Source organism: Podarcis melisellensis, assembly GCF_964234715.1.
Source record: "Podarcis melisellensis genome assembly, chromosome: 2".
NCBI lineage: Eukaryota > Metazoa > Chordata > Lepidosauria > Squamata > Lacertidae > Podarcis > Podarcis melisellensis.
Window position 1 is genome coordinate 40,064,075 of NC_138529.1, and position 17,519 is coordinate 40,081,593.

At 45.5% G+C, this 17,519-nt stretch overlaps 1 protein-coding gene and 1 long non-coding RNA gene across 2 annotated transcripts; one reads left to right on the forward strand and one right to left on the reverse strand.

Annotated features, from left to right (window-relative positions):
- Window positions 1–544: 544 nt before the first annotated feature.
- On the reverse strand, window positions 545–4,413 carry LOC309364258. Its single transcript, XR_014165789.1, has 3 exons — window positions 3,659–4,413; window positions 2,131–2,314; window positions 545–1,509 (listed from the first exon to the last, which is right to left on the reverse strand). It is a non-coding gene; the product is annotated as an uncharacterized lncRNA (long non-coding RNA).
- Window positions 4,414–7,003: 2,590 nt separating this feature from the next.
- On the forward strand, window positions 7,004–14,963 carry CCDC42 (coiled-coil domain containing 42). The gene is made up of 7 exons (XM_081895564.1): window positions 7,004–7,220; window positions 8,725–8,830; window positions 9,249–9,353; window positions 10,233–10,430; window positions 11,573–11,794; window positions 13,063–13,221; window positions 14,666–14,963. Exons 1-7 carry the CDS (start codon window positions 7,144–7,146, stop codon window positions 14,756–14,758), a joined length of 960 nt encoding a protein of 319 aa, XP_081751690.1. The 5' UTR covers window positions 7,004–7,143; the 3' UTR covers window positions 14,759–14,963.
- The last annotated feature ends 2,556 nt before the right edge of the window (window positions 14,964–17,519 follow it).

Consider the following 17,519-nt stretch of genomic DNA (forward strand, 5'->3'; position numbering starts at 1 on the left):
CTGACAACCCAATCTGTACCTATACCTGAGCGAAACCCATTGACTATAACAGAGATAAAGTGATTTACACCAACAAGACCCAAGCCCCCTGCACCTGCTCCGAAGCAATTCTTCAGAAAAGTGGCTTTCCATTAGCTGACGCAGTGGCTTGTCCCAGGCTCTCTTAAGTCCAGTTGATAAGTGGCACCATCAGAAGGGATACAAAGGGGCGAGCGCTGCTGTTAATGTCAGTGTCGTTACAAAGGATGTTCAGCAGCAAGAATATAGTGCTGCCAGCAACTCTGCTATCTGCCACTGGAAGGAGTCTGAATGAGAACGACGCAGGGGTAATTGTGCTCCTAAAAGCCACAAGTCTTGCAGTGTTGTCCAAAAAGCTTAAGTGCTTTATCAGAAGATAGCAAATCACAAATGCAAGCTCCTGAATATTCAGGTCCCCCCACCATACAGTAGCAGCATAACAGGCATCAGTGGGTGCTCCCCTTTCATTCCTCTGTTCTTCTGACATTGTGAGCTGAGTTGTGCTTTAATTAAAGCAATACAGGAATGTTTACCAGGAATTTTATTCTTGGCAGCAGTTTCCTCCTCTACAGCTGTGTCTTGCATATTCCTAACTCTCTGGAGAAAGGGCTATATTTCAAAATCTACATCCAGGGCAAATTCTACACTATGTGTACACAAGAAGCTCAAAAAGGTCCCAGGTTCAATCCTCCCAGCATCTCCAGCTAGGGCTGGGAATGTCCCCTGCCTCAAATCTTGGAGGGCTGCTGCCAGTCAGTGTATGCAATACTAAACTAGATGGACCAGTGGTCTGACTTGGTAGAAGGCAGCTTTTTTGTATTCCATGCTCTTAAGATAGGGTGGAGGAGGGGAGGAATAGGATTTAACAAAGAGAGGAGAGGAAGGATGAATTGGCACATTTCTGAAGATTCCAACTAGCAGCTGGCAATCTTTCATAGTTTTCAGACTCACAATTGCTGTATGGATTTGGAGGGGGGAGTGCCAGGGAGAGCCAGTGTTTAAAAATACTTGGGAAATCAAAGACATGCAGGCCACTGCTGTGGCAAGTTCCAGTCTAGTCTCCCCAAAGACTCAGTGAGGTTTCTCTATAAAACCTGCACTGATTAAAAACAGGAGTAGCTATCTTTCCTGCATTTACCTAGCTGGAACTCTGTGGTCACCAGTTGATTAAGAATATAGTATACAGCAGTTAGCCAACATGGTACCCTTCAGATGTTCTTGGATTCTAAAGCCCATCCGTCCCAGTCAGCATAGCCAATGGACAAGAATGGTGGAAGCTGAAGTCCACCAACAGGTTCCTCACTCTTGGGCTTGGCCTTCCTAGCAAAAACACAAGAAACAGCATTTTCTGCCCCTGTCCTTGACTTCAGGAATCTTGAGTTGGAGAATAATTCCAGGCTTGATGTGTATGGATGGTCAGGGCCTTGATACTGTGGGTCCAACCTCCAAGACAGAAGAAACCCACCTTCAACATGAAATGTTATCTAGGAACTGTTGGAGAGAAAGAGAAATCAGACACCATTTCTGGTGTTTGTTTCTGAAATGACAAGTGTGGAAACTTCTTAGCAACTCACTCCACCTTTCTCTCCCTCCCAGTTCTATTCTGTTCTGTTCTGGCATCCTTTCCAAAGAAAATCCCTTTCTCCTTCCTTGTCGACATTCTAGTATAAGAGGATCGTTCTCTATTCCTTCATACACACCTTCTCCTGGCTGCTGCTCCCACAATAGCTGAGTTAGGCTTATACAGAGCTCAAAAATAGCAAATTTCAAGAGTAAGACCTTGAAGCAGCCTCTTGCCAACAACACATCCACAACAACAACCCTGCTCAGTATTTATTGAACAATAAATAAATAAATCTTACAAATATATTCCAGCCAAGGCAAGGATGCCTTGCAACAGCCCCACCATGTGGCATTTTGCAGATGGAACACAACCGAGGGAGAAAGCGTCTTTACCTTGGGAGGTTTTTAATCTCTAGTGTAGAAAGAACCATGCTAGGGATGAACTGAGTGGTCTCCAGCCAGAGCCTGCTTGCACGAATATGTTATAAGACCTAATTGTCTACCTATGAAAATTCAGCCTCTTGAGTTTAACCTGTTTCTTTCACCTACTTTGAATGAACCGCCAAACAATGCCCCAAATGGAAAGGAAGGTGTAATGTCAGGGGTGGGGAACCTGTGGCCTCCCAGATGTGCTTAGGTTCCAAATCCCATCAGCCTCATCTAGCATCACCAATAGTGAGGAATGATGGGAGTTGCCATATTGGCTACCCTTGACATACAGAATGGTTGCAATCTGCAAAAAATAAATAAAAAATCATCCTCTTTCTGGAATGGAAATGCTCTTCTAAACTGGGAGGTAGTATGGTGGTGATGCCAATAACAAACTTAGTTCAACTGCTCTATTGCTATCCACAGCCTTTTTCTTTCCTACTTTTGTGTGTTCCCTGATTTGTGTATTATATAATTATGGTAGGAACAAGGGGAGCTATTGTTTGTATTTGTTTTTATGACATGTACGGTACTTCAGTTCCCTGATTTATCTGTTTGAGTTAATATAAAATTCAGAATTATTATTAATAAAAATAGTAAACCCCACCTAGGTTACAGGGTATTTCAAAGGCATCCTTTAGCACTGTACAAAATTGTATGGAATATAATGTGGAGGAAAGGGAAAAAAATATAAGCCTGCAGGGGTGAAACATTTTGGATGAAACCCAGGAGAATGTTTTGATAGGACTGCACATTTGGTATGTTGAAGGAGATAGGCGTCAAATGCCTTGGTATTCTCACCACTATTATTATTTTATTGAATTTTAATCTCTAGCAAAGGTCACAGAATCCAGCTTTTTGCCTCTCACCAGTTTGTTTGATCATAGATGCGAAAAGCCATTAAGGTTCAGTAATTAATCACAGATGGAGAAATTTGAAGCAAAAGCTGCATATGACAATGGGAAACTGTTTCGGATTTTAAGCAGCGCTCAAATTCAGAGGCTACCCTCTTCTGGTTTCAAATGGCCCTCTTAGTTACTGTCTTGTTACTGAGTGTTGGAGGGTGTGATTAGCTACAACTTGGGTGGGGACTCAGCTGGTGAGGCTTATGCATTTTGTTCCCTACATAATGCGAGCATTGGTTTTAACTGCAAAATGTGTGCACAGGTTGGAGATGCGTCGTCCCCAAACTCACCTCCTGGCAGCCCTCTCCCAGGTATGTGAGCTGGCGTCTGGCATCAGAGGCCAGTTTTGGGGTGGGAGATGGCAGTGAATTTTTGAGAGTTATGCTGCAGGGAGATTCAACTCTCCTTACCCATTGCAACCTTAAAATTAGGCCCTTGCTCTCAGTAGCAACAGGACAGACAGCTTAAACAAATTGGTCTGCCACTGTGATGATTGCAACAACTCAGAATGCACAATATGACACACAATGCCTCCCAAACAAACAATTCCACTGAGTTACTGAAGTGCTTCTATTGCAACATTTAACTGCAGCATTCTTCCCCTAATTTTCTCCTGACATTCTGAACTTTTATCTCACAACAGGCTGACAACTGTCAAATGGGACAGTTCTCTGTGCAGAGTTCCAGTCTTTCATTTGTAGTCAACCTGGAATCCTGAGGCTAGAGAAAGCACACCTACTTACACACAGGTCTCTCAATTGATTCATGTACAATCAATTAAAAATAAGGCAGTTCCTTCCCACAGGCTTGCAATCTAAAATATATGACACAAAAGAAAAATGGGATGGGGAGGATGCTGTTGTTATTGCTATTGTTATACCCCACCCACATGACGAGGTTGCCCCAGCCACTCTGGGCAGCTTCCAACATATATAAAAACATAATAAAACATGAAACATGAAAAAAAAACTCCCCTATACAGGGCTGCCTTCAGAAGTCTTCTAAAGTTTGTATAGTTACTTATCTTCTTGGCTCAGGGGTCACATAACTCCATACCCTCCAACATTTATCTGAAGAAAATAGGGACGTCCTAAGGAAAAGCGGGACATTCCAGGATCAAGCGAGAAACTGGGACTGTTTCTGTAAATTCAGGACAGTCACTGGAAAATAGGGACACTTGTAGGGCCTGCTATTATGATTGTTCCATCAGCACAAACATTTCTGCTTGCGTGACAAAACGATCTCCCTTCTGCAATGTTGTGGCAGGACAACACTTAGGAGGAATAAAGATGAGACTAACTGAGAACTGCAGGATGTGTATGTGGGTGATGGAGGGGAGGTTAATTCAACAGCCGTAGAGGACTAGGTTTAAGAAAAGGGTTGTAGGCAAGCAAGCCAACCCACAATGTCTGTTCCCTACCATGGCAGCCTCCACACTAAGGCCAGGACAGGAAACTCTCACTGCCCTTTGAAGTCACCCATGGCCTAGAGAGGGACATTCTGCTCACCCCAAGGCCAACTGTCTGGCTGACTTTCTTTTCACACAGAGAACTGGGCAGACAGAAGAATGAAGGAAGAGACAAAAGGCCCCATCAGAAAGACATGACTCAGAAATGGCATTTTCTCTATTCTAATAAGCGATGTTGTGTCAGAGAGGTAATTTATTCATGGGGTGCTGATGCAGTTGCCATGGAGAACCTAAGAAAAAGAAGCTGAGCTTTTAAAGCACACACTGTATCCAAGAGCCGAGCGCTCAGTCAGGGAGAAGATGTAAAGACACTGGGAGAGAAGGGTGAAGTACAAGACAATTAAAGCTAACCCACTGTGGCTTCCACTCCATCATGAGGTAATGCTCCAAAACTTTTCCATCACTGACTTCGGGAGAATTCAGGCTCAGCCCCAGTGTAAAGGCATTTGCTGCAGCCCACGTGAAAACACAAAGGATGGCATAACTGGATCAGCCCTGCGGAATACTTATTATGATTATTTATTTTATTTGGAGCATTTGGAGCTCACTCTTTGGTCTAAAAGGCTCCCAGAGTGGCTTAAGGTAAAGGCAAAGGGACCCCTGACTATTAGGTCCAGTCATGACTGACTCTGGGGTTGCGACGCTCATCTCGCTTTATTGGCTGAGGGAGCCGGCATACAGATTCCAGGTCATGTGGCCAGCATGACTAAGCCGCTTCTGGCAAACCAGAGTAGCGCACAGAAACGCCGTTTAACTTCCCGCTGGAGCGGTACCTATTTATCTACTTGCACTTTGACGTACTTTCGAACTGCTAGGTTGGCAGGAGCAGGGACCGAGCAACGGGAGCTCACCCCGTCGCAGGGATTCGAACCGCTGACCTTCTGATCGGCAAGTCCTAGGCTCTGTGGTTTAACATGCAGTTAATTGAAACAGGTCACTGCCTACAGGCTTACAATGGGTAAGGGGGGGAATGACACACAAGGGGGAAAGGACAGGGAGGGAAGAGGAAAATAAAAATCAAACTCAGGCACCAATTCTTAAACACCTGTTCTTAAAATGACCAGCTGGCACAGTTCAGGGTTAGGAGGTGCCTGATGGAGTTGGGTTTTCAACAAAACTGATGGAATGAGCCCTGCTTCTAATCTCTTGCTATGGTAGCCTGATGGAATGGCTGACCTCACCTGACAGCTGAGGGAAGAGGAGGCCTGATGAAGCTGGCCTGCCACACACAGCAGAGCTGATGGAATGATCAAGACTTCCACCACAGACAGTGCCCAATCCACAATGAGTTGGGGTGAAGGATGCAGATACTACACTGGGCTGGCGCAATAACATTTGCTCAGCCAAATCTTGGGCACTCTCGTGCTGTTCATGCTTCCACTGAGGGAGGGGCACATTTCTGTGGTGACAAGATCCCAAAGCACCCACACAATGTTGATGGTTAGCTGGCATTTCTGCAGCATGATCAGCCTCAAGGAAGTTGGCGTAGGAGCCTTGCAGATGCATTCCACTCCCCAGGAAACCTTTTGGAGCTTCAGGGCTTGACGGAGCTTGCGAGTCCCAGTCTCAAATATTTTCGCACCTGAAGAGACCAGTTAAAGTTTCGCTACTTCAAAGTTGCCACCATGGTAATCACTCTTGCTTATCTGCACAAAAGCCCAGACTTGTATGTAGTATCAACCTATCAATCTGGCTGTCACCATCAAAGTTTTCATTTTTGCCATAGCAACTGTGAGACATAAGGGTGGATGGAACTGAGCACAACAACCTCTTTGGGCCAGTGGTCACATTTTGAACTTTGAAAATACAGTGGTACCTCAGGTTACAGATGCTTCAGGTTACAGACACTTCAGGTTACAGACTCCGCTAACCCAGAAATAGTACCTCGGGTTAAGAACTTTGCTTCAGGATGAGAACAGAAATCGTGCAGCGGGAGGCCCCATTAGCTAAAGTGGTACCTCAGGTTAAGAACAGTTTCAGGTTAAGAACGGACCTCCAGAATGAATTAAGTTCTTAACCTGAGGTACCACTGTATATTTTGCCGTATAATGAATTTGTATGATGTTTTCACTAATATATGCATTCCTGTACACACTTTATACCAATGTTTGCACACACACCCTGCCCCATCGCTCAGCTGGAGAACTGCATTACAAAATTTGGAGATGTGTGAATTTTAAAGGCTGTTTGTGTTTCAGTTCACATATTGATTCAGAAAGTGAGGATAGGATAAAGTGAATCTAATTTCTTTTCAGCTCTAATCAAAACTCATGCTGTGCCACAATGTTGTTTCAAAGGGCATTATGTGCGTTTTGATTCCTTAATGCTCTCCTCCATCTAGCAGAAGAGGTTAATTTGACCATTTTTCTAAATGACAACTCCTTCCTGTTATCCTGACCACTCTGAAACCACTGGCTACTAAAAGTATATGCTTGCTACTTCACACAATCTCCCTGGCCAGTTCAGTCCTTCTCCAAGGGGGAATGATGGGTTGTGGCATTTACTGGTACCCTTCACACGAGAAGAGAATAATAGCCTCACATAGGACCCTACATCATTCCCAGTGCAGAACAGCCCTGTGGTTGCTAAGCAACCCTTCTGCATCTTCCAGAAGGTTCTGTGGACCCAACTGTAACAGACTCACTTTGCCTGATTCCTCCCAAGGCATTAGGAGAGGTGGAAAGGGGTGTCTCTAGCTCTGCGTAGAGTGTTGGGTTTAAAAGGGCTAGGGGTGCATTGCCTAGCCAGTGAGCAGGCATCATGACCACCATGGATGAAGAGGATCTGAGCGAGTATTTCCGCATACAGTATGGACAGAAGTTGCTGAAACTTCTGATGTGAGTTAAATGCCACATCTCTTCCAGCAAGAACCTTCCTCTGGCCTCCTCTCTATTCTACCTTTTATTTTCCATGGTCTTCTTCTTTGCTCTCCCATATTTTTGGTATCTTCTTCTTTCTTTTCCCTTCTAGGTTCTCCTGCTTTACCCCCCCCCCCCCACACACTTTTTGTAAAAGGGTCCAGGGTCTTACTAGCATCCTGGTTCCAGCAACAGCTGGCCAGATGCATCTGGAAAGTCTACATCAGGGGCTGGACTGGGAAAGAATGGTGGGGGCTGCCTCAGTCCTCTTGAACCTTCCCAAGAACAGGAGGAGAGTATAGATTTAGAACAGTGGTTTGCAGAAGGCCATAGTTCAGAGGCTGCAGAGGGGAAAAGCTGGAAAATATTGGGAAAAGAACAGCAGGAAGAAGTACTGACAGTCTCAGTGTCTTTGGAAAGCATTCCTGAGCCACCCTCTCCCAGGACTAGGCAGGCATTGCGAGTAGTAGAACAGAAAGCTCAGAGGCAGAAAGCTCAGATCAGCTGGCACAGGGATGACATAGGAGTGACAGAGGGGGTTGGAATTTATTCAGAGCAACGCCATTATTTAATAAAGACTGCATTCATTTGTGTCTCTCTGCAAACACTGAATAAATTACGTGGTAAGAACTCTTCTTGTTTATCTGTTTTTTGGCTGCCACCGGGGGAGGGATCGGATTCCCTGATGCCTACCCAAACTAGACATGAAGGTACAGCCCCCTATACTGGAAAATTGAATGAGGAGGATTTTAACTTCCAGGATTTTCACCTCCAGTGCTATGGTCCTGATTGTAACATCCATCTGCTGCCATTAACTTTTTTTAAAAAAAAATGTAGGAGATCCTGAACAAAAATCTCTATGTCACATGTAGTTTGATCCTTTGGATCCTTTGATGAGGGACTTTGTAAAGCACTTTTTGTATTTTCAAATATATAGCATCTACTAGATTATCACTATTTATACACTTGTTGGCATGCTCAAATAACCCTAATTCTAATTGTTGCAGGATACTTCCCAGGATGGTGCTGTACCCCTGTTCCCAAGTGGTTCGGCAACTAATCAGACCACCGAGTACTAAAACAAGCATAGCTTCCTCTCTTCTTGGCTCCATGATTAGCTGTTCACTTTTCCTTTCCAACATCCTTCTTCATCTGGCTCATGTTCCTTTCACTGCTTTCATTTCCCTTTCTTCCACTATTGCCACTGAAGTTCCGTTTCCTTTCTCCAAACCCCTTTCTCTTGCTGGGTATCTAAACTGAATCCAAGCCCCATTTTCTTGTTGCTCCTTGTAGACCTTGTATTTTGGAACCCTTGTCTGTTTTCTGACTGATCCAGGCACCTTTGGACAAACAGGATATTCTATCATTCTGCCCCTTCATCCTAAGGTGTGTGAGCTGCACAGAACCTACCTAGCTCACAGGTCCTATGACTTAGAAATATCTCTGCACTCTTCATGGGAAAACTCTTTTTCTCTTTTATTAGGAAATTCCCAGTATCTGAGGAGGAGTCCCCATCTCCCTCCATTCGGCTCCTGGAGAAGAAAAAAGAAGCCAAATTGGTGCACCAGGCCATGGAGGCACAAAAGGAGGTGAGGAGATGCCCTGCTTTACTGCCTCTGTATCCCTGATGACCAGCTCTACCTTCATTTGTCACCAGCCACTTCAAAACCACAGAACTACATGGCTTATTGGCAGCAAATTGCACATGTTTCCCCTCTTTGCTATCAAAACACCTTCTGATCCACCTGGCCAGGATGCTAATTTCTTTGAAGTTTTGGGCTCTCTGTAACTTGAGAGAAAAGCAGGAGGCAAACCTAACAGAACAAGAAGACTACTGCAGCCTTCCCTGACCAGGTGTCCTCCAAATATTTTGGATTTTAGCTTCCATTAGCAACAGAATGGTTAATAGGGACAGTGTGAGCTGTAGTCCAAAATATCTCAAAGGCACCAGTCTGATGTACTGGAATCAGATGTCCTACTGGTCTCTTCCCTCTGTGAACCTTTCAGGCATTCAAGACAAGGATGGAAGCCCTGAACAATCGTTGGGAGGAACTTGGTTCTAAGGAGATTCAGTTGAAAGCATATATTCGGAAATTCGAGCAATTCATACAGGTACTTGCTTTTTGCAATTCTCTGGCTCTTACATTATAAGACCTCCACCCTATTTAAGCACAGCACAGGCCTGATTGTGATATGCCTGGAGCTATGGATCAGCATGGCTTCTGCAAAGGGAAGTATCCTGCAACAATTAGAATTAGGATTATTTGAGCATGTCAACAAGTGTATAAATAGTGATAATCCAGTAGATGCTATATATTTGAAAATACAAAAAGTGCTTTACAAAGTCCCCCATCAAAGGTTCCAAAGGATCAAACTACATGTGACATAGAGATTTATGTTCAGGATCTCCTACATTTTTTAAAAAAAAAAAGTTAATGGCAGCAGATGGATGTTACAATCATATTAAATGAATCTTGTATATTTTGTGTCCTTGCCCAGGTTATGTCCCCTATCACTCCACCTAACTTAAACTGGGATAGTTTCAGCTAGCAGTGGAGAAGATCAAGCCACATTGGCTCCATCAGCCAGCTGCATCTTTGCACACCAGATGCTGAGTAGACTCAGTTTAAATGCCAAGAATTTCAGCAGTGGTACCTTTAAAGCAGTACCTCCATTTCCTAGCTCAACTCAGTGCTGGTTCAGATGGAGACATGGTGTCAGGAGAGACCATAGCTCAGTGGTAGAGCACACGGTTTGTGTGCATGAGGTCTCATGTTCAATCCCAGCCTTGGACAAAGAAATGACTAGTTAGTTATAGTATGCCTCTGCCTCCAGAACAGTAGTATCAGGCATTACTGAGCTAGATGGGCAAATATCCTGGCAGGGTACAGGGCAACTTCCTGTGCACTTCTGACAGCCTTATAGACTCTGACTCTTGTCTTGATTCCTTTTCAATGGCATGTGGGGTGGGGTCCAACATGGGACCATTAGGAGAACGACCAGAAACGGATCAGAGCCCTGAAGAAAGCCAACAAGGAGCGGGAACTGAAGAAGCAGCGAGTGAAAGAGCTGGCCAAGGCCAAGATAGAGATGGCAGCTCTGAAGCAGCAGCACCAGAAGCTCTACAACAAGCTACAGCAATACTCCATCTTCAACAAATACCTGGAGAAAGTGGTTGAGGTCTCTGAGGTACGTATGGTTGCTAAGAAGAGAGGCAAAGTCTGAGGGTGGATTTCAAGAGCAGATGTCCAGTTCTTTGGTCTGTAGCCTGTGTGCAGAACCAGAGAAGCAGGCGGGGGGACAAAGGACCAACACTTGAGGTGGTGAGTGGGAGAAACCTCAGTTACCTCATTGTGGTTCTGTCTGTGCCACCAGAAATCTGCAGATCAGATTTAAGTAAAGGTAAAGGTACCCCTGACATTAGGCCCAGTAGCGAGTAACACTGGGGTTGCGGTGCTCATCTTGCTCTATAGGCCGAGGAGCCGGCGTTTGTCCACAGACAGCTTCCGGGTCATGAGGCCAGCATGACTAAGCCCCTTCTGGCGAACCAGAGTAGCGCACGGAAACGCCATTTACCTTCCCGCCAGAGCGGTACCTATTTATCTACTTGCACTTTGACTTGCTTTCGAACTGCTTAATTGGCAGGAACAGGGACTGAGCAACGGAAGCTCACCCCCTCGCAGGGATTCGAACCGCTGACCTTCTGGCCGGCAAGCCCTAGGCTCAGTGGTTTAGCCAGTGCTTTTTTCTTTAAAAAAAAGTTTATGGTTATTGTCATTTTCCTACTCATATTGAAATACTGCCCCTCAATGAGGCCAAACTTAGTTTCACAAAATGTTTAGAGGTATGCGTACCCCTGCATCCCCCCAGAAAAAAAGCACTGGGTTTAGCACTGGCTCTACAGTTCATGCTAGAATCTAGAATCATGTTCTAGAATCTGAAGCTTCTACAGTCGATGCTAAACTAAGTTCTAGAATCTGAAGTTTAGAACAACTGGGTCATTGGTGCAACTGCTATTCAAGCATCTACACAGTTTCGTGAACAATGGTGGTGACTTTGTATCGTGAGCATTTGTCCCCCTATTTGCTACCTTTAAGCTGTAGTTCTGGACAGTGCATTGTATAATAATAGCTGGCTTCCTAAGCCAGTATATTGGCTGGCTGCCCTATGGTGTCTGTAGCCAGGCACCCATCGGTTCCTGCATGTCCAAGGATCTGTCATGGGGAGGAGACGATGTGATCCTTGAGGGGCTATTATTTTGAATTGGCTATTGGTTAAGGGAAGATCAGTATCTCAGGGTTCAGGACAGTAATGAAAGGCATTCCCTGTAGTTTGAGGAAATCCGGGAGGTCATCGGTCGCTACAAGACCCTCGTAGGGATGCACCGGGACCTTGTGCAGTCGGCACAGGAGGGGATGGAGATGATTGAGCAAGCTAAAGTCCGCCTGGCGCGCTACAAGGAGGAAAAAGATGATGAGATGCTGCAGCACAACAATGAGCTAGCCCGCCTACAGCTGCGTTTCGACCATGCCCGCAGCGATGTCATCGTCTGGGTAAGGAGTAAGGGTGGGGAAATGCATTTCTTTGCATGGAGGGCTTTGACCCAGTAATACGATGGCAAGCCTGAAACCAGTCTGGATGGATCAGAATCTTTGTCTCTTCCTGAACTATCTGCATATCCTAACAGGTTTACTCTCATCCCAGACCTCAGTGTAATCATAACTTAAAATCTGCTGCCATGAACCCATACCCTTGACTATCTGCAAACAAACCCTGGCTCAGTGAACACTTAAGCCAGAAAGGATGGCAAGAATGGTCAGCAATCCACTGGGCATCACTGGGAGCCATTTACCTGTTTGGCAGTGGGCAGGGCATTTTGGCTAGAACACGGCACTGTATCACTCGAAATCAGGGATAGGGAATCTGAGGCCTGGAGCCAAAATCTGCTCACAGAGCTACAGTTCTCTGAGTGGATTAATAGTCAATCCCTTGTCCTGGGGAACTTGGGGGACTGTGAGTGGAACAGGGGTCTCCTAACAACTCCCAGAAACTATAACAAACTACAGTTCCCATGATTCTTTTGGGAAACCATGATTGCTTAAAGTGGCGTGATACTGCTTTCAAAACACAGTGCAAATGGGGCTGGAGTATTCAGAGAATCATAGCATTGGAAGGGAACTGAGGATCTTCTAGTCCAAACCCCACCCCCACCCCCGAATGCAGGAATATGCAGCAGTCCCTTACCAGGATCGAACCTGCAAACTTGGCATCATCAACACCACACTCTAACCAGCTGAGCTATTAGGGAATCACAGGAGCCATTCCAGACCACCATATGTGTTCTTTATCAGGAAGAAATGACAGAAGGAGGGAGCTACTTCATTTTTAAACCTCGTTAGTGGTAGCCAGAGAACGTTTACCACCATCTTTGGCAATGGTGAATATCTTACAGTTTAGGGAGGGAAAAGAAAGATGCTGGGCTTGTGTTTGAACGACTAACTACGGCAGGACAAGGCATTCTGCCTAGTAACAAACTTCTTAGCATTTGAACCAACATTCCCTGGGGGAGAGGCAGACAGGCAGACAGACAATAACACAGAACATTTTGCTGAAAAGGCTTTGTATGTGGCAGATCAGATTGCACAATGGAAGTGCAAAACATAAGAGAGGCATCTTAGGCTGGTTGCTATGCAAGTTGTCTTGAGTCCTGTCCCCGCCATCTCCCCCAAATGAACTTCGGGGCACTTTTAACATGGAAAGTAGCAGCTTACTAGTCACATCCATCAAAACCTCATTTTCTATGCCTCTGCCTTCTCCGCAGGAGTCACGTTGGGCCCATATCCAGAACACGGCTGCGAAGAAAACATTGATGCTGGGTACCATCAAGATGGCCACTTTGAATCTCTTCCAGAGTGTAGCCAAGCAGATGAAGGAGGCTTTAATGGTGCCCGTGGAGGACACACACAGGCAGCTGGATATGGTACACATGTTCTGAGTTCTCCACCTCTCCCCTCCAGGGTCTGGCAGTGCTTTTAAGTCTATACCTGAAGGTCTCAGGGCGGTTCACAGAACAAAATCAAAATACAAGACTGCAAAATACACATGGGGTTGAGTGCCCCGAGGGGGCGCTGTCTCTTGTGTGTCTGCCACCTGAGATGGTTGCTTCACCCCGCCTCATGAGTGGGCCAGCTCTGTTTGCAAGTTGAGCATAAAGTTCTCAGTCCTTCATTGTTTGAGGCCCATCAAGCCATGTTGTGACAATGAGATACAATTGGGAGGGCTTATATCTGGTTCGTCCAGAATGTATCTAGAAATGAAACACAGTGAACTGGGACCAGTGGTGAATTGATGGCTCTTGTGCTACAGCATGTTCTCTCTCCAGTGTAGTGTGGACATTGCTTTCCCCCACCAGCCCCATAGTCCATAGCTCTACCAAGAATTCTATCCTCCAGACCAGCAGCCCCAATTAAATCCCAAAGTAGCTTTCTTTTCTTTTAAAAGAAGAGGAAGTAAAATCGGTTATGGTTCAGTGGGCGAAGGACATTAGCTACAATATACAGATGACAGAATGGGGAAATTTATGGAGAAATGAACTGAAATTTATGGCTTGCTTTACTATAAAGGAAAACTTTATGAAGATGCTATACAGATGATACATCACACCAGCTAATTTGCTAAAATGTACAAAACCAACTCAAATTTATGCTGGAGGTGTAGAGAACTAGAGTGAACAATGTACTATATGTGGTGGGGTTGTAAAAAAATAAAGGGCTTTTGGGAACTTAAATACAATGAACTAAAAAAATTGTGCAAAATAATGTTTATCAAAAAACCTGAAGTCTTCCTCTTAGGCATTATGGCACCAGACATTCCAAGAGAGAAGAGGAGGATTTTTATGTACACAACAACTGCAGTGAGAATGCTGATAGCCAAGGGACAGAAAGGAGATAAAATTCCAACAAAAGAAGAGTGGCAGGTTAAACTGTTTGAATATATGGAAGTAGCAAATATGAAGTAGAAGATCAGGAATCCATCGACCCAAAAGTTCAAAAAGGAAAAGGGAGATTTATAGACAATATTTAAAAGAACATTGTCCCCACATTAAAACTTTAGATTTAATACAGGTTGAGTTTATTGAAAAATAGAGGCAAGTAATAAGGAAACAAAGAACCCAAAGGAGGGCAAAAGTTGGTGGCTGAAATATTTTTGTGTTTCCATGTTGCATTGTTTTTTTTTCTTTTTATTTGTGAGTTATGTTTTGTGTTTTTGTGTGTGTGTGTGTGTGTGTGTGTTGTTTATAAACTAATAAAGACTGAAATAATAATTTTTAAAAATCCCAAAGTAGCCCCCAGTTCCAGCCTATCCTATTGTGATGGCTGCCCTGCTACTTGTATTAATCAAATGTTCATCCTCTTTGTTCTCAGATCCAGCAGTTTATCCAGGACCTGTCTGACATCTGGTCAGAGGTGAAGAAAAAAGAGCAAAACAGATCGCTAACAGGAATGAACAAGGAGTGACCCAGGAGGCATTGGAAAAAGAGTATAATGTTCCCCGCTTCTCTTCTCTCAGAAATCCTCCTCAGCTGTGCTTTGCTTGTACTTTGGAATGGTTGATGCCCCACGACTGCATTTTAATCAATATCCTTCCCACCCTTTACTTTCCCTTCACTGGAAACAAAACATAGTCTGTATGGTATATAAAAAGAATATTTTAGTTAGTAGAGCCTTGGCTTCTCATCTGCCTTTGTTTCCACGTGGATAAAATGAGTCCTGTGCCATGGACCCACCACTGGCAGCCTGTCAATTAGTTGTTTGGAACTGGGAGGCCTGCCAAACATGTGCTCTTTGCGGGACGTTTTCTACAATCCCAATGCATTTGTGGTGGATTTATACTGACCTGCCCACACATCACTCCTCTTGATGAGTTGATTTTTGCCAAAGCTATTGCCTTACTGGTGTCAGGGTTTGAACAGTTGCACAATAGCACAAGGAGTGCAAGACCAGCCCCTGCCCTCCAAATATTTGTACAGGGTTTCTGCAGGAAGTCACAGGACACGCACTGATTGGAAACAAAGCAGGATGCCCACCCTGAAACCTTTTCAGGCACAAACAGTGTTGAAGGTAAAAAGGTAAAGGTAAAGGGACCCCTGACCATTAGGTCCAGTCGTGGCCGACTCTGGGGTTGCGGCGCTCATCTCGCTTTACTGGCCGAGGGAGCCGGCATACAGCTTATGGGTCATGTGACCAGCATGACTAAGCCGCTTCTGGTGAACCAGAGCAGCGCACGTAAACACCGTTTACCTTCTCACCAGAGTGGTTCCTATTTATCTACTTGCACTTTGACGTGCTTTTGAACTGCTAGGTTGGCAGGAGCAGGGACCAAGCAACGGGAGCTCACCCCGTTGCAGGGATTCGAACCGCCAACCTTCTGATCAGCAAGTCCTAGGCTCTGTGGTTTAACCCATCGTGCAAAACTGCCCCACCCTGATACTACCATATGCACAAATCATCATCATGATTACACGGCACCAATGAAAGGAGATCAACTAGGCAGGCATCACTCCCAGGAGAGAAAAGTGAGTCTGGTGTGCTGCAGGCCGTGCCGCCCCCGTGGTGTGGTGCCCAGTGTGCTCTGCCACCCCCCCCCCCCCCGCTCCTCTGGACACTAACCAAAGAAGCCTAACCTCCTGAACATGATAAGTCTCGAAGGCTGAATTATGCTTGCCCTGGTATGTTCTTCTTGAGAGGAGGGGGCTACATCCCAATGTTAAGATATGAGAATTTAAGGGTGCAGTGCTAGGTAAGTTCACCCAGATGTTCCAAGACCGGAAGGATGATCTCTGTCTCTTCTGGAGGCAGAAGGAATGCCAAGCAGTTGCTTAAGTAAGGTGCTTGTATTACATCTAGATATTAACTTCACGAATTAACTCCTTGGCCAGCAGCAGTGGAGAAGAAAATGATCACTGGAGCCAGGAGCTCTCTATAGCGCTGGGGTGGCTGTCGATCGTCCCTGGGAAGCAGAGCTACTGGGACTTGCTGAGGAGCGCTCTGAGTACAGCTATCTGTGCTGCAACAGGCAGCTGATTGTTGCACAGGAACAGACAGCCAAGCGCAGAGCTGACACGCTCGCCTCCCTGTCGCTAGAATGACAATTAGCATTCGGCACTCGGGCGTCTTCCATTCAGCGAAGAGCGCGACGGTGATTAGAGCGAGAGCAGCACAGATCCCGGAAGCTCATCCCGTCCATTCAGCAGGCGGCAGCAAAGGAGCTGAGCCTCAGACAGCAGCCATTGCCGAGAGTGCCCCGGTGCTGGCGTCATCGCTTGGCTCTGCAGTGCAGTCAGGTGGAGCTGATGACGCAAATGCAACCGGGATGAGTTGGGAGCGGGGGAAATGTCTCGTCTTGGGAGGCCACGATGACTCATCCTGCCAGGGGGCTGAGGTGCCTCCACACACTTTGCGGCATGTTCAGGGACTGTGGGGGGGGGGGGGATCCAGTGGGTTCTGACCCTGAAACCCAAAGGAACTGATAGAAGAAAGGGGATCTCGGAGAAAAATGGATTAATACCTCCCACTCCTACGGAGTTCTAAAAGTGCGGAGTGGCATGTTCACTTACATGGAGGATTTGGGCTTCTCAACAGACATTAGTTCTGAGCATCAGTAGGGACACAAGTCAGCGCCACGGATCACCTGCTTTTCATGCAGGAAGTCCCAAGTTCATTCTCTGACATCTCCAGATATGGGTGTCCTCTGCCTGAAACCCTGGATAGTCGCTGACAGTCTGCAGAAAGTACAGTGGTACCTCAGGTTACAGACGCTTCAGGTTACAGACTCCACTAACCCAGAAATAGTACCTTGGGTTAAGAACTTTGCTTCAAGATGAGAACAGAAATTGCACGGCAGCAGCAGGAGGCCCCATTAGCTAAAGTGGTGCTTCAGGTTAAGAACAGTTTCAGGTTAAGAACAGATCTCCAGAACAAATTAAGTACTTAATCCGAGGTACCACTGTACTGTACTGTACTGTACTGTACTGTACTGTACTGTACTGCACTACATGAAGCGGCTTCCTATTTTCTTAACATCCTATGTTACCAGCATTATAACATCACCATCCCAGGCATTTTGTTTCTCAGCATCTAGCTAATATTGAACCCCTTTGCGTGACAATTCCTTTGGGCATGCCCACATTATAAACTGACCCTATCTTATACTAGTTGCACTGTCACAGCTTCCTCAAAGGAATCATGGGAATTGTAGCTTGTTGGAGGTGCCGAGGTT

Coding starts and splice junctions, on each gene's coding strand:
- CCDC42 (XM_081895564.1), top strand. CDS start 7,144: ATGACCACCATGGATGAAGAGGATCTGAGCGAGTATTTCCGCATACAG. Junction 8,831..9,248: donor CCATGGAGGCACAAAAGGAG/GTGAGGAGATGC, acceptor TGAACCTTTCAG/GCATTCAAGACAAGGATGGA. Junction 13,222..14,665: donor CACACAGGCAGCTGGATATG/GTACACATGTTC, acceptor CTTTGTTCTCAG/ATCCAGCAGTTTATCCAGGA.